This window comes from Panthera leo, chromosome E3 (genome assembly GCF_018350215.1).
Source record: "Panthera leo isolate Ple1 chromosome E3, P.leo_Ple1_pat1.1, whole genome shotgun sequence".
Classification (NCBI taxonomy): Eukaryota; Metazoa; Chordata; class Mammalia; order Carnivora; family Felidae; genus Panthera; species Panthera leo.
In genome coordinates, this window is record NC_056694.1 from 16149702 (window position 1) to 16167269 (window position 17568).

Consider the following 17568-nt stretch of genomic DNA (forward strand, 5'->3'; position numbering starts at 1 on the left):
TCTTCTAGAATATAAAAATTCACATTCCTTCCACATGCAAAATATACCCATCTTCTTCCCCTAAGCCCCCAAGTTTCATTCCATTATGGCATCAGTTTGAAGTCCAGGATCTTGTCATCTAAATTAGGTCCACATACAGATAAGGATCTTAGAGTGTAGTTCCTCATGTTTGGTTCCTTGAATGATTTCTGTCTATACTATGACCTGTGAACTAAAGAAGTAGTTATTTGGTCCCATCCTGAACTCCTCCCCCCACCCCCAATTTACAGTGGTAGGAAAGGCACAGAAATAATCACTGGAGGTATCCCCATTCAAGTAAATAGCCGTTCATTGTAGTTCGAAAATGTAGCTGAACTGTGCACATGTTGAGAGGTGTGAATGGGAAAGTTTCATTTTCAAATCCAGTAACTCTCGGTTTCTGTATATTTAATGGACCTTTTTTTAGCCTATATTTTTCCTTTTACATTTTACTTTAGGTAGCCAGAAGCTAAAGCAATCAGGGATTTCAATTTTCTACGTGAAAATCTCCTTAGATAGATCATTGGGTTCATTAAGTATATTTCCTATTTTCCTTATTATGAAGGTGACAACATTGCCCATTATTTCTTCTTTGAGGATGTTGTTTCCTCTTCACGTGGGCTTCTCCAAGGACTGTCTGGTGCTCTAAATGGCAAGGTAGCTGGATTTAGAGCAAGCATCCCAAGAGAATGAGGTGGAAGACTTATTGCTTTTTGACTTGCCTTTGAAGTCACAAAGCTTTACTTCCACTGGTCATAGACCTGCCCAGAGTCATCGGAGGGAATACACACCTCAATGTCTCTTGATGCAATGAGTATCAAAGTCACACTGTAAAGGAAGTGTTTCTGATGGGAGATGTTTTGGCCACTTTTCTGAAAAAGCAAGTTGCCACACACTTATACCAGCAATGTAAGAGAGTGCCTGTTTCCCCAAAGCTTTGCCAAGAGATTATTTGACAAGCTTGTGGAAAATGTCAAACTCATGGCACATATGAAGCTTGGTGATAAAATATCAAGCTTCTCTAGTTTTATTTTTTTTTAAGCTTCTCTAGTTTTAATTTAAACTTTCTCTTGTTATGAGTATATTTGACATTTTCTTTAAGATCTACCTGAATTTTCTTTCCTGTGAATTGTCTTTTTATGTTATTTGTACATTTTTTTATTGGATTAATAATCTCTTATTGATTTAGAGAAGTGTTTTATATATTTCAAAAATTAGCCCACTGTTAATTTGAGTGGCAAAATGTTTTTCATCATTTGACAATGTCTTTTTACTTTGCTTATAGTTTTCTTATCATGCAGACTTTTTGGGTATTTTTAAGGAGTTGAGTCCATCAATCTTTTCTTTTATGGTTTCTGGATTCCCAGTAATTATAAAACCTTTCCTCAGTGAAGGGATTCTTCCATTTTTTAAATTGATGTATAATTGAGATACATTATGTCAGTTTCAGGTATACAACATAATGATTTGACATTTGTATACATTGCAAAATGATCACCACATTAAGTCTATTTATCATCTGTCACCATACAAAGTTACCACACTTTTTTTTTTCTTGTGATGAGTTTTGCTTTCTTAGCAACTTTCAAATTTGTCATATAATATTATTGACTAAAATCCCCCCACTGTACATTACATCCCCATGACTTATTTTATAACTCAAAGCTTATATTTCTTGATCTCCTTCACTCTTTTTGCCCACCTCCCAACTCCCCTCCCCTCTGGCAACCACCAATCTGTTCTCTGTATCTATGAGTTTTGGGGCTTTTTTTTTGCTTGTTCATTTGTTTTGTTTTTTAGATTCCAGATATAAGTGAAGTCATGTAAGATTTATCTTTCTTGGACTCATTTCATTTAGCATAATACTCCTGAAGTCCATCTATGTTGTCACAAATGGCAAGACTGCATTTTTTTTTTTAAGGCTGACTAGTATTCCCTTGTGTACACACACACACACATACATACATACATACATACATACATGTACACACACACTACATCTTTTTTAAAATGTTTATTAATTTTTGAGAGACAGGGAGACACAGAGTGCAAGCAGGGGAGAGGCGGAGAGAGAGGGAGACACAGAATCTGAAGCAGGCTCCAGGCTCTGAGCTGTCAGCACAGAGCCTGATGCAGGGGTCCAACCCATGAACTGTGAGATCATGACCTGAGCCAGAGTCTAACGCTCAACTGACTGAGCCACCCAGGAGTCCCCTACATCTTCTTTATCCATTGATGGGACATTTAGGTTGATTCCATATCTTGGTTATTACAAACAATGCTGCAAAGAACATAGGGGTGCATATATCTTTTTGACTTTGTGTTTTTGTTTTCTTCATATAGATACCCAGAGGTGGAACTGCTGGGTTGTATGGTAGCTCTATTTTTAATTTTTTTAAGAGTTTATTTATTTATTTTGAGAGAGAGAGAGAGAGAGGGAGGGAGGAAAGGACAGAGGGAGGGAGAGATCACATGCATGATCCAGGGAGGGGCAGAGAGAGAGGGAGAGAGAATCCCAAGCAGCCTCTGTGCTGTTAGCATATAGCTCGATGTGGGGCTTGATCTCATGAACTGCAAGATCATGACCTGAGCTGAAATCAAGAATTGGACACTTAACTGCCTGAGCCATCCAGGTGCTCCTATTTTTAATTTTTGAGGAACTTCCATACTGTTTTCCACAGTAGCTGCACTAATTTACATTCCCACCAACAGTGCACAAGGGTTCCCTTTTCTCCACAGCCTTGCCAACACTTGTTAGTTTTTGTCTTTCTGATAATAGTCAATCTGACAGGTGTGAGGTGATATCTCATTGTGGTTTTGATAATTAGTGATGTCGAGCATCTTTTCATGTGCCTATTGGCTTTCTGTATGTCTTCTTTGGAAAAATGTCTATTCAGATCGTCTGTCCATTTTTAAAATCAGATTGCTTGTTTTTCTGTTACTGAGCTGTATGAGTTCTTTATATGTTCTGGATATTAACCCATTATCTGATATGTTATTTGCAAATATCTTCTCCCATTCAGTAGGTTCCTTCTTATTTGTTTTATTTTATTTTTAAAAAATATTTATTTATTTTTGAGAAGAGAAAGCAAGTGGGGAGGTTCAGAGAGACAGGGGGACAGAGGATCTGAAACGGTGTCTGCTCTGACAGCAGGGAGCCAGATAGGGACTTGAACTCACCCGTGAGATCAAGACCTGAGCTAAGGTCAGATGCTCAACTGACCAAGCCACCCAAGTGCCTTAATATGTACCTTTTTAATTTTGTTGATGGTTTCTTTCACTGTGCAGAATCCTTTTAGTTTGATGTAGTCCCATTTGTTTATTTTTGCTTTTGTAGCCATTGTTTCTGGAGTCAGATCCCAAAAAATATCACTAAGACCAATGTCAAGGAGCTTACCATCTTTTTTTTCTTCTAGCTATTTTATGGTGTCTGGTGTTACAACTTCCATTTTTTCTTGTAATACTTTTAGGCTTAATTTTTCATATTTAAATCTTTGACCCATTTGAAGACTATTCTTTTTGTTCTTCCAAGTTTTAAATTCCAAATAGTTAACATACACTGTAATATTAGTTTCACATGTAGGATTTAGTGATTCATCACTTACATAGAATACCCAGTGCTCATCACAAGTGCCCTCTTTAACACCCATCACTCTTCATCACCCATCACCCATCATCCTCCCACCTACCTCCCCTCCAGCAACTCTCAGTTTGTTCTCTAGAGTTAAGAGTCTGTTTTATGGTTTGTCTCTCTCTTCCCACCTGCCCCTCCCATGTTCACCTGTTTTGTTTGCAGACTATTTTGATGTAAAGTATGAGGTGTGGATTCAACTTTACCTTTTTCCAGATGGCTCTCCAGAAATGCCAACATCAATTATTGAATAAACTATCTTTTCACCACTGGTTTGAGATAACAATCTTCATCATATGAAAATTTCTATTTTTCTTTCTTTCTTTCTTTTTTAAAGTTTACTTAATTATTTTGACAGAGAGAGAAAGAGAGAGAGAGAGAGAGAGAGAGAGAGAGAGAGAGAGAGAGAGAGAATCCCAAGCAGGCTCCACATTGTCAGAGCAGAGTCTGACACAGGGTTCTAACTCATGAACTGTGAGATCATGACCTGAGCTGAAACCAAGAGTTGGACACTTAACTGACTAAGCCACCCAGGAGCCCCACAAATTTCTATTTTTCAAAAAATATTCAGTGCTTCCTTATGTGACAATCATGGTGCTTGAGTGTCATAGATCCTGGGTCTAGAGTTCTCTCTTGTTCAGTAAGAATGCAGGTCGCAGAATTAAAACGCGAGAGAGGCTAATGTTCTGAGGAGACAAGAGCCCTGAGTAAGGGTCCTTGCTTTGTTTTTATTAAAATCAGAAGTCTTATTGTTGGAGAAATGAATAAAGTGCTGCACTAAAGATGGCCGACGGGACTAAAACAAGCTCTGGTCTCTAGCTTAGAGACCCCTCTTTCCGGGTTCTTCTTGCCCTGTTTGCTGTGAGCATGAAAACCCCCACAGATATGGAAGCTGACAACTATAAATTACCCTTCCCACTTGCATTCAGGCTCAGATCTTTGGAAAAAGTCTCCTCTGAGCCCGCCGGTGTTAAATAAATCTCTGAACCACCAAGATCTCCAAGTGCCACTTGTTTTTTTCTGCCAGTGTTCCAGCTTGGTTCTGTAACATATTTGGTTGCCTGACCAGGAAACCCAACCATGCTGGCCCATTGTTGCCACCGGTTTGGAAGAACGGTGAGGCAGTGACGGAGCGAGGAATCGCAAAGGAGAAGGCGCGCCCTGCCTGAATTTTGGCAGTCTCCTATTTGGTCGCCTCAGGCTGGCCCCGCTCCATCGTTCCCACCGGACTCAAAGAGACTGGTAGGTGAGGACCTGGACCCGACGTCAGAACCGGTAAGGCCGGGGCCCCAAAGTAGTCAGGCCCATCCAAAAGGGTGGATGGGGGACCTGATCACTCCCCAGAGACGTTAGCGCTCTCACGGGTAGAAAATTTTGCAGGAGGGAATGTAATAGCCTCTGGTGTGTGTGTGTGTGAATGTGCGGCTCAGCCAGGCTTGCCAGTCGAGTTTGAGTTTGTAGCTCCATGGACAGGCACCCTTAAGGTCCCCAAAAGTCTACGGAGTCTGAATGGGCTTTCCTGTATCGTGGTGAAAGCATACAGTCCAGGGCGGCATCAGGATAGACTCCAATTGCAAGTCACAAAGCTGAGTCCACTACAGCCAAGCCTCACCTAAAGTTTCCCTTGGGAACGCGACCAGTGGAGTATCTGATTGGTCCTCTCATCTGAGGGGATACCCTCCCTTTGTCTGTCTCCGCAACAGTGAACACGAGAAAGGAATTAATCATGAGGTCAAAATAGAGTAAGCCTATGATTTTAGAGGTCATGCTCAGAAATTTTAAAAAGGGATTTTCAGGTGATTATGGAGTCAAAATGACACCTGGGAAGTTAAGGAACTTTTGTGAACTAGAATGGCCCATATTCAATGTAGGATGGCCCCTGGAAGGGATATTAGATGCTGAAATAGTGCAGCAGGTTTGGCTGATAGTCACTGGGAACACAGGTCACCCTGATCAGTTTCCATACATCAACTCCTGGCTTGAAATTGCCTGAAATCCTCCGCCTTAGGTGCAATTCATCCATAGCAAGCAGAGCCAGGCAAAGGTTTGAGCTGTTTTATCCAAAGACTCACCCAGGTAGCCAAAGAAGCAATCCACCACTCCCCTAGTGTTTGCAGGAGACCCAGAGGAAGATCCCATCTTTCCACCACCTTATGACTCACTGGGCTCCCTCCCCCCTTCCCCTGAGCTTGAAACTCCCCGCCCCCCCCCCCCCCCCCCCGTCTGTCTCTCCTCCTCCACTGCTGCTGCCACCCATCCCTCCTCCCCTCCCAGACCCAGAGAACCCTCCCTACAAGGGCCAGCAGCCAGACTGCGCCCCAGACCCAGACCTAACACTCTCCAAATGCCTGTAAGGGAGACGAAAGAGCCTGAAAGACAGAATGAGGACAGAATAGTCCAGCCCAGCTGTTCCATGATGTATTATTATCAACCTTTCTCTACAACCAACCTCCTCAATTGGAAACATAACACTCCATCATACTCTGAAAAGCCACAAGCAATGGTCGACTTGATGGAGTCCCTCTTCCAGACCCACCAGCCGACTTGGGAAGATTGTCAACAGTTACTCTGTACTCTGTTTAATACAGAAGAAAGAAGAAGAATGAGAGAAACATGACAGTACCTAGAAGATCACGCACCTCTGGGGATCAATGACCCTGCTGTCTGGGCTCAAGCTGCTGCCCCTGATTCAATGCCCAACATGGGATTTCACCACAGAAGGAGGACAAGCCCACATCTGACAATACCAGGAAGCCCTCCTTCGGGGAATCTGAACTAGAGCCAAAAATCCCATGAACATGACTAAAATATTGTCAGTCACACAGCCTGGGGAGTCTCCCAGACACTACTATGAAAGACTATGTGAGGCATACCGTGTATACACTCCGTTTGACTCCCAGGCACCAGAAAGTCATCAAATGGTAAATACCTCTTTTGTGGCACAGGCTTCCCCAGATATCAGAAGAATACTCCAGAAGTTGGAGGGCTTTGCTGGGGTGAATATCACTCAGCTGATAGAGGTCACCAATAAAGTTTTCAGGAACAGATAAGTTGCAGCCGAAAGAGAAGTGGAGAGAAGACTAAAAAGAAGGCCACCTTTCTTGCAGCAGCACTGAAAGAAATAGACACTGCAAAGATGGGAAGACCCCAACCACCAAAAAGGGGGAAGCCCAGAGCCCCCTTAGCAAAGGACCAACGTGCATACTGCAAAGAGAAGGGACACTGGTAGAATGAATGTCCGAATTGGAAGGGGCCCTCAAAACCCAGCTGATATTGGGAGGAACCTCGAGGCGAGGACCTCATTGGTCTGGCCAGGATAGAATCAGACTGAGGGGGACCGGGCTCTTTCTCTCTTGGCCCCCATGAGCCCACGGTTGAAATGAAAGTAGGCAGCTGAACAATAACTTCCATGGTTGACACTGGGACTAAACACTTGGTTGTTACTTCCCCGGTAGCCCCTTTCAGCCAAAAGACAGCAACCATACTTGGAGCTACTGGGACATGGGCGATACAAGAGCCCTTCTGTCAAGCTCAACAATGTGAACTTGGGGGTCACAAGGTCTGGCATGAGTTCCTCTACTTACCTGACTGCCTGATTCCTCTCCTGGGCTGAGATCTGCTCTCCAAACTTGGGGCCAGATAACTTTTGAACCCACTGGACACACTAGCCTCCAATTAAACCCAAGGCAGAAGGAAACCCTGGTCTTGGTGATTACCCTGCCAAGGGAAGAAGAATGGAGACTATTCTGTGCCCAAGCCCTACCCTGTAACCCCTCAGAATTCAGGCTTACATTCCCTTCTGTATGGGCTGAAGATAATGCACTTGGACTAGCTTGGAGTCGGGCCCCCATCATTGTTGACCTGATCCCTGGAGCCCAACCTCAGAGACAAAGGCAGAACCCCTTCCACTCGAGTCTAGAATGGGTACACAAGAGCACCTGACCAAGCTCAGAGAGGAAGGTATTCCAATTGAGTGCCAATCAGCTTGCCAGTCAAGAAGCCAGGAGGAGGATACAGACCAGTACAGGATTTGAGGGCCATTAATAAAGTGACTGTTTCCTTACACCCAGTGGTTCTGAACCCGTGTACTCTCCTCAGCCAAATTCCAGGGTCAGCCAGATGGTTTACATGCCTCAACCTAAAGGATGCTTTCTTCTGCCTCTGCCTGGCTCCTCAAAGTCAACCACGGTTTGTCTTTGAACGGACTGAGCCCGTTACAGGGTGCCAGATGCAGCTGACCTGGATATGACTTCCCCAAGGCTTCAAGAACTCACCCACTTTTTTGGGGGAAGCATTAGCTACAGACCTCACCAACTTTCCAAGGGAAACCACAGGGTGTGTCCTCCTCCAATATGTAGGTGACCTCCTCCTTGCCACCGACACCCAAGAAGGCTGTATGAAAGGTACCAAGGCCCTCCTGCAGCTCCTATCCTACTTGGGGTACCGGGCCTCTTGGAAAAAGGCACAGATTTGCCAGCAGCAGGTCCAATACTTAGGTTTCCTCCTCACAAAAGGAAAAAGAAAACTAGGACCGGAAAGGAAGAAGGTTATCACCACACAGCCACAGCCCCAAACGAAATGAGGCTTGTGTGAATTTTTAGGGGCTGCAGGGTTCTGTCGCATTTGGATCCCTGGATTCTCAACCATAGCGAGGCCCCTCTATGACCTGTTGGGAGGGCCAGACTGGGAGCCCCTCGCATGAACTGATGAGGCAAGGGCCGCTTTCACAGAAATAAAGTTGGCTCTGGGACGAGCCCCAGCCCTGGGTTTGCCCGACACAGAAAAGCCCTTTAACCTCTTCGTACATGAAAAGGACAAAACAGCCCTTGGAGTGCTCACTCAGAGCATGGGGCCTTGGCAATGGCCAGTGGCCTAACTGTCAAAAAAAACTTGATCCTGTGGCTGCAGGATGGCCACTGTGTCTCAGAGCGCTGGCAGCCACAGTCCTGCTCATCAAGGAGGCAGACAAACTCACACTGGGACAAACACTTAATGTTAAGGTCCCACACGCGGTCATGTCCCTCATGAGTACCCAAGGATATCATTTCCTCTTCAATTCTCAGCTGACACAATACCAAGGACTTCTCTATGAAAACGCAAGGGTCACTCTCAAAACAGTAAGAACACTAAATACGGTCACCTTCTTTCCGACGGAAGAGGGAGAACACGACCATGACTGTTCCGAAGTAGTGGATGAAGTCTACGCCAGCCGCCTGGACCTCCAAGACCAGGCTATAACAAACCCAGAGATCACCCTGTTCAGCAATGGGAGCAGCTATTTACAAGAGGACAGCCAAAGAGCAGGATATGAAGTAACCACAACCACCGAAGTTCTGGATGCCGAGGCTTTGCCGGAAAGATGGTCGGCACAATGAGCTGAACTGTAAGCCTTAAACCCCAGCCCTCATCCTTAGCAAAGGTAAATGAGTTAACATCTACACTGATTCCCAGTATGCCTTCGCTACTGTGCATGTACATGGGGCCATCTATAAAGAAAAAAGACCTCCTTACTGCAGGGAAAGCTGCAGGGAAAACTATCAAAAACAAGGAAGAAATACTAAAGCTTCTTGAGGCTGTTTGGCTCCCAGACAAGGTAGCTATCCTACACTGTAAGGGACACCAGAAAGGAGATGACCCCACATCTCAAGGAAATTCCCTGGCCGACAAAACAGCCAGAGCGGCCGCCTGTGGTGATCCAGGTGAAGCTCCTCCCTACACTATGACTCTTGCACCCCAGAGGGAAGCCTCCCCACCCCTGTACGCAAATGAGGAAAGAAGTTGGGCCTCGACAGAAGGGGGCACATTAAGCAAAGAGGGATGGTGGGTCATGCCAAATGGGCACATCTTTGTCCCGTTGTCTATGGGAAAACACCTAGTGAAGGAATATCACCAACTCATGCACCTAGGGAAAACTGCACCAGAGGCCATCCTCAAAAAGAACTACTATATCAGCCAGCTGCTGGCATTATGCCGAGCTGTCAGTGAACGATGTGTAACGTGTGCCAAAAACAATGCTTGGTCTGTCCCACGGCCCCCGCCTGGCACACAAAGGAGGGAGGCCACCCCTTTCGAAGATTTAGAGGTGGACTTTACTGACATACAACCAAATAAAGGATTCAGGTATCTTCTTGTAATCATCTGCACATATTCGGGATGGGTCGAAGCATTCCTGATCAGAATAGAATGAAGTCGCGAGGTGGCCAAAGCTCTTCTACGGGAGATTGTGCCTCGGTTTGGTCTACCCTTAACCATACACAGTGATAATGGACCTGCGTTTGTGGCAGACATTACACAAACCCTGACAAAATCCCTTAACATTACCTGGAAACTGCACACTGCTTACCGACCCCAGAGCTCAGGGAAAGTAGAGCAGATGAATTGAACCCTCAAGGAAACCCTGGCTAAGTTCCACCAAGAGACTAATTGCCCATGGCCAGATTTACTACCGCTGGCCCTCTTGCATGCCCGATGCATGCCTGGGGCACTAGGATTCTCCCCTTTTGAGTTATTATATTGGTGACTCCCCATGTTTAGGAAAACTCTCAGGAGACCTACACCAGATTGGAGACAAGGGAATAAGAGAACAGCTCCAGACCTTGGGGGTAGTCCTAAACAAGTTACAGAGATACACCATAGAGAGGGCCCCAATTTCCTTAGGGACTCTCGTTCACCCCTTTCTGCCAGGAGACTCTGTGTGGGTCAAAGATTGGAAGAGGGAACGTCTTAAACCACGGTGGACTGGGCCTCATACTGTTATTCTAACAACTCCTACAGCCCTTAAAGTTTCAGGTATTACCCCATGGGTCCATCAATACAGAGTTAAGAAGGCCAGCTCAGAAGAACCCACAACTTGGCGAAGTGATCCAGATCCAGTCAACCCGCTTAAACTGGCCCTCAAAAGGGACACTGGCCCCTGAGACCTCCAGCCCTGCTCCAGCCACACCCTGGCTGTCCTGCGCATAGCAGAAGCTTGAGGAATCAACACGTGAACCTAGACCAGGGGTTTGGATGCAACTCTGCCAGCCCTTGCCCCTTACTGGTGTCATAGCACTAATCTTACATCTTTTAAAAATTATTTTTTTTACACTTATTTATTTTTGAGACAGAGCACAAGTGGGGGAGAGGCAGAGAGAGAAGGAGACACAGAATCCGAAGCTGGCTCCAGGCTCTGAGCTGTCAGCACAGAGCCCGATGCGGGGCTCAAACTCACGAACTTCGAGATTGTGGCCTGAGCCGAAGTTGGACGGTCAACCGACTGAGCCACCCAGGTGCCACCTAATCTTACTTCTTACTGTTGGGCTGATAGAGACTGCACCAACAAGCTGGACATGAGACAAAGGATGCATGCTGGGTATCACATACCTCCTCTGGATGGGAGGATTATTAAGTATTGCCTGCATATTATGATAACCTCTCTCACCCTCTCAACTGTTGCTTACCCACTTTGCTCCCAGGATTGTTATGTGACAATAAGGGGGTCAAGGGTGTTCAGCGCCTTCACCTCCCTCCACAAAGATTGCTACAAGGGAGAAACACTCACTCTCTGTCAGTCACCCGGTGCCCCAAGGACTAAGTATTGGACGCAGAGATAACCCAAAATGTCAGGAACCCATGTCACAATAAGGGCCTCCAGAGAGGGAAGCTTGCTACCTTACCTTACCTTCCTCAATGAGGGATCTCGGACGGGGGAGGGATGCAAGACACGGCCCTTCAAAACTTATAAAGGATACCCAGGATAGGGTAATATAAGCCATAAAGGTGACCATTCCCCCAGCAGCCTACCAGGGTTTGAACCTTTCAGCCTTCAATCAGATGTTTACCAATTCCCCACTCCAGTGTTGGACTAACACTACTCTACAAGTCCTCCATAAAATAGATAATCACACCCAAACCTGCTGGATGTGTTTGCCCCTCAGCAGAAGGGCTTACTTAGCCACTCCTATCCATTTGACTTGTGAAGCTTCTGAAAATCTCAAAACCAACACTTCTGTCTTAATTGGACCCCTGGCCCCTGGGATCCGTCTCACAAATGCTGACAATCTAATCTGTACAGTCCCTGAAGGTATGAATGGTAACTCTCTATACAGAAGAAATATAACCTTAAAGAGGAATACAACCCTATGTTCAACCCCTGGGTTGTTCTATCTCTGTTCTAATTCGGCCTACCAATTGCTTAGAGGCCAACTGGACTCAGATATGTTATTCCGTCTTCCTAACCCCAGAGATATCCATATACACTGAAGATCAGTTCCTAACAGCCTTTAGCCCCAAGTCCTGGACTAAACAGGTAATCCTGCTACTCATTCTGATAGGAGCAGGAATTGAGACAGGAATAGGGACTGGAATAGGGGGCACAGGTTCATCCGTAGGACTGTACCATAGACTATCTCAAGAGCTGAATGAAGACATGGAACAGGTGGCAGATTCTCTGGTAACCTTACAAAGCCAAATAAACTCTCTGGCAGCAGTGACCCTCCAAAATGGGCAAGCCCTCAACCTCCTCACTTCAGAAAAAGGAGGGACTTGCATCTTTCTGGGGGAGGAATGTTGCTATTTCATAAATCAGTCAGGAATAGTTACAACTAAGGTTAAGGAGCTCAAGGAAAGAATTCAACATAGACAACAGGAAAATATCAATCAATGGAAAGGATGGGATCTCACGGATTGGGCATCCTGGCTTTCTGCCCTGATGGGGCCTCTCCTCTCCATAATTTTACTTGTATCCATTGGCCCCTGTATACTGAATGCCATGATACATTTTATTGAAAACACTGTTGCTTGCCAAACTACTGCCCATATCTTAGCCTTCTGAGAGTACCAACCTGTAAAACTGAAAGGTGATGCCTACTAAAAGTTTTTTTAAAAGGCATCAAAAGGGGGAATGTTGGAGAAGTGGATAAAGTACACCAAAGATGGCTGATTGGACTAAAACAAACTCTGGTCTCTAGCTTAGAGACCCCTCCTCTGGGTTCTTCCTTTGTTTGCTGCGGCATGAAAACCAACCCCCCCTCCCCCAACACACACACAAATATGGAGGCTGATAACTATAAATTACCTTTCCTGCTCGCATTCAGGGCTCAGATCTTCCGAGAAACGGTCTCCTCTGAGCCCGCCGGTGTTAAATAAATCTCCAATCCACCAAGGTCTCCGAGTGTCGCTTGGTTTTTCTGCCAGCGTTCCAGCCTGATTCTGTAACAAACTGACTGAGCCACTCAAGGGCCCCTTCTCCACCTAGTTTTAAGTTATTCTTTTCTATCATCTACAATGTGGTAGTAACTTCCTAAGTGGTTCTCTCCCCCTTCCTTTCTTGCCTGTCAAAAATTCATTTGTTATATAGCACACATCTGGGTGATCTTTAAAGTGGAATTCAGCTAATTATTATGTTACTGTCCTGCTTAAATTCCCCCAAGGCTTTCTACCTCATTTAGAATAAAACCCAAACTTTTCTTGCATAAGAAAGTCCTGCATACTTAGGCCATGTATACTTCTCCAAGCTTATCTCAAGTCATTCTCTCCCTCCCTCCACTCCAACAATGGTGGCCTTCTTTTAACTTCTCAAATATACCCATAGCTTTTACACATGATGTTAAATGCTCTTTTTCACTTACTTCTTTTAACATTTGTATAACCTTTACATTTCACCTTAAATTTCACTTCCCCAGAGAGTTTTTTCTTGATTCCCTAATGCACATTCACAGCCTCTTATTCTTATTTTGTATAATAAACACCTCAATTTGCAAGTGAGTGGACGTTTCTGTTAGACTCTAAGCAACTTGGATTTAGGAACGTCTATTTTGCTTACTGATGTATATCTGATGCCAAGCACAATTTCTGGTACATAGTAGCTGCTCAAAAAATACTTGATGAATTAACCATCTTTCTTTTTTCTTTTTTAAGTTTATTTTGAGAGAGAGAGAGAGAGAGAGAGAGAGAGAGACAGAGACAGAGACAGAGAGACAGAAAGCGAGCGCTAGCAGGGGAGGGGCAGAGACAGAATCCCAAGCAGGCTCTGTCCTGACAGCGCAGAGCCCAACACAGGGCTCAATCTCATGAATCATGAGATCATGACCTGAGTTGAAATCAGGAGTCTGTCACTTAAGTGACTGAGCCACCCAGGTGCTTCTGAATCATCTTCTTTCTTAACATAATAAGTGGTTCTGGAAAATGAAAACAAACTTCTTTGGCTAGAATGCCAAGAGGCAGATATGTCACCTTAGTTCTTGATGTCTTTCTATTCCTGTCTGTGGGGAGCCTTATAATTAAGAATAAACCTAATAAATCTATTCCCTGCAACCCAAAGATTCCCAAAGCACTAATGTACCAAATAAACGCTCAGCTCCAGCTGCCAGTCTTCTTATTGTCCCTGCTCTTGCACAAGTTTTATTTCCTGTCTGCAGTGCTCCTGTCTACTTCAGTCCCCAAATTCTACCCAATATCAGCACAAATTCAAACTCTATCTTCTTCATGAAGTCTACCCTCATCATTCTGGTCTCAAACAGATTTCACCCTTCTCTGAGTACCTAGTGTATTTTGTTGCATTCTACACTCATAGGAGCATCCAACATTACACTTTTGTAAGTGCTGTATGGTGTAGACCTGTAAAAATCTCCTCCAATGAATTTATTGGCTACCTACAGATAATGATTATTTCATATAATTTGGGACAAGAGAAGTCCTCCTGATGAGGGAAACAAAGACAAGAAAAATGTAGTTTAAATTAAATCCCCTCACAGCTTGCAGACCACTGATAGATACCAGAGACCTGTAGTGTATAACATTCTTCAAGGAGTTTGTGGCTGCCTTAATGCATTAATGTTTACATTTCGTTACAATGTAAAAGCAACCTTATCTTGACAATAGCTAAGTCTTCAGGGTTCAGTAAGACCCTGCTTTCACCATACAGAAATTCCTTAGAAACTAATGTTTTCTTCATCTAACCCCGCTCCCTCCACAAACTTAAAAGTATATAATCAATCGCTTCTCGGCCTTTTGGCTAAGATCAAGTGTATAATCAGTTGCTCCTCCCAATCCCAGTGCAGCTCTTTCTGCCCATGGGTCCTGTCCTCGTGCTTAAATAAAATCACCTTTTTGCACCAAAAAAAAAAAAAAAAAAAAGTCTTGAGAATTCTTTCTTAGCCATTTGTTCATGAACCCCACTTCAAATTTCATCACTCCTATCTGAATTAATTGATACTGGTAGCTGGTGTGTTAAGCTAAAAAGCTGTTAAAGTTGAGATCCATAAAAGATATCTTAAACATTTTCATTTGAAATTATAAATGTATATTCATTTGCTCATCTTTCGATGCAAATCTAAGCCTCTTCTATGAGAGTGATTTTAATGATTGAATGCCCATACCCATAATACATCAGTTTTTGTTTCATTAAAGTGGAACAAGCAAGTGACACTTGGGAAATTATACAAGCGTAGAATCCTCTGAGATTTTTATAATTTTACTTCAGTGTTTTACAGTTTTCTCACACATAATTTGATAGCAATTTAAAAAAAGTGGCATTTATAAGGTCTTTCCAAAGCATTCAACTAGTTTTCATAGAAACAACTTCTTGTCATAGTTACACCTTATCAGTTTACATAATACTTAAATTATGGAATAGTAACAACAGGCTTAAACAGATTTTGTAAGAGATACAAGAGATTCTTGATAAACACTGTCTTGTAGCAGCTGTCCTCAGGTATATTTAATAATGTCATTAGCTCCAAGAAGTCATACTTGGGCATCATTCATTGTTTACAGAGAGAATGACAAGTGTTGTTTAAAGTCTGGTGAGCTGTTTAAGTAAAGGGTGATTAAAAGATAGTCAATGGCTTCTTTTGTTTCCTTTAAAATATCTAGAACAGACATCAGCCCGTGATCTGGTAAAAATGCTGGAAGGAGAGAAGAGTTATAAAGGGTATATAAGGCAAATGGGAAACATCTTACAGAGATTATCATTTGCCATAAAAGTCTAAAGGGCTCTGGATTCAAAACTGAGAACTGAAAAATAAAAGTGCCCACATTCTTAGAACTATAACAGCATTTCCGAGGAGAATAAAAGTGAACTTACCTGAGACCTGACTATCTGTGATTCATCATTCATTTCCTTCTCTTCCATGTTCCCTCTTTGGGAAAGTATAACATTCTGAGAGGGCATAACTAAGAAAAAGAGCAAAGAAGCATCTGGTCAATACATGACATTAACACTGACACTAACTCTTAGAGTTTTTGCTTTGTGTTAGGATGGCAGACAGTTTAGAGAGAAGCCCTCTAAGACATAAGCTCAAAGGCTGGATAACTTAACCGTGACATTCTTGCTCTTCCAACATACTGAGGAATTCAGTGTAGGACTTTCTCTTATTGTGGCATATGGGAAGCTCAAGGAAGTTCAGTGATTTTCAGCCCTGGCTACACACTTGGGGGATGTTCTAAAAATGCAAATGCTAAGATTTGGATAAATCCAGTATTATACAAATTGGTCTACGATGACCCTGGGCAACAGCATTTTAAATTCTAAAGTCTCCAAGTGACTTCTAAGTAAGGAGATGCAAACCACTGATATGAGCTGATAGAGAAAACATATGTTGAGAGCCTGATCTTATTTTTAAGGGGATACATTCATCCCCAAACTCAAACTCCAGGGATCTTCTCTAGTTTACTCTCTTTAAGCTGATCTTTCTGGGCTTTCTTGATCTTGGGGTTGTGAGTTAGAGCCCCATGTTGGGTGAAGAGATTACTTAAAAAGAAAATCTTTAAAGATGATTTTTTCTAACACACAAAGGAGATTTCACTCTTCTCATTTTTCAAAATGTTCACCTTCCTGTTTGAGTACATGGATTCAGTCCTCCACCAGGATTACTACACCTCTTTGCAGTTCTTAAGTTATAATGCCATCAAAGCTTTGCTTTCTTCTAGAAGGACAGTCAGGAGATACACCAGTACTAACAGCTTCAGTGTCCTTGTCAGTCCCTGAAAGCTGATTTTCCAATGCCTTATGGAAAACAATCACTCATTCCCAGGTATTAAAGGTGCCTCATCTCTGATGAGAACCTCAGGAGCCAATGGCTATCCACAAGAATGACTTCTCAGGGCAGCCACTCTCAGAATCTTGCCTTGTTCATGCAAGGTTGACATGTGGGGGTTCCTCAAGGTGGCTATTACCTTTTCCCCCTAAAGGCATCAGTCCTTCATGAACAGACTTCACTATGATACTCAAATCTCCCTTCTGACAGGAATCTTGTAAGATACTCTATCAGGTGTAGCACATGTAATGAGATGCACCAGTCTACAGAAGAAGTCCAGCAGTCTCAGTCACCCAGTGACCTAGAGAGTCTGTAAAGAAACATACTAAACTATCTGTTCATACTTCACAGTATGGTGTGGAATTTTTAAAGACAATCAAAAAGCATTTCTAGAATTTCTCAGATTCACACATTACAAAAAGCAGATATATACAGATCCATCAACCAAAAACAAACTTTAGCTTTAGTTCTTACCCATCCTCTTAGAATAGAAAACATGTGGTCCGTGCCTAGTGAAAGATTTTCAGAAGACTTTCACCAACATCAACAACAGAGCAAAATGTCTTGATCTGCTGATAAGCATGAAAGAAAACATTCTTTTTTCTGTTCACAACGTTTGGCCTGAAAAATTTCTCTCAAAAGCTAGTGATGGTATTAAAGAATGAAGTCATTCCTGAGAAGTAAGTTTTTTTAAGAAGAGAAAATCACAGTTCCAGTGGAATGGCCTTGTTAGATGAGGAAGCCAATCACTGCCCAAGATAGGGCATGAATTCAACATTTTACAACCAGTTGACTAAGAGGTACACCTTTCGGGAGTAATTTAAAAGCATTTTAAGAATCAGGTCCTAGGGCGCTTGGGTGGCTCAGTCGGTTAAGTGTCCAAATTCAGTTCAGGTCATGATG

The 17568-nt window shown here is 43.4% G+C and overlaps 1 protein-coding gene across 3 annotated transcripts in view; it reads right to left on the bottom strand.

Annotated features, from left to right (window-relative positions):
* Nucleotides 1-17568, bottom strand: part of ZNF713 (zinc finger protein 713) — a 46791-nt gene that overhangs the window by 18339 nt on the left and 10884 nt on the right. For all 3 annotated transcript variants that reach the window (XM_042922226.1, XM_042922224.1, XM_042922225.1), the window contains exon 2: nt 15714-15802. In XM_042922226.1, the coding sequence (XP_042778160.1) occupies nt 15714-15800 (87 nt within the window). In that variant the 5' untranslated portion in view covers nt 15801-15802. The remainder of the gene's footprint in view (nt 1-15713; nt 15803-17568) is intronic.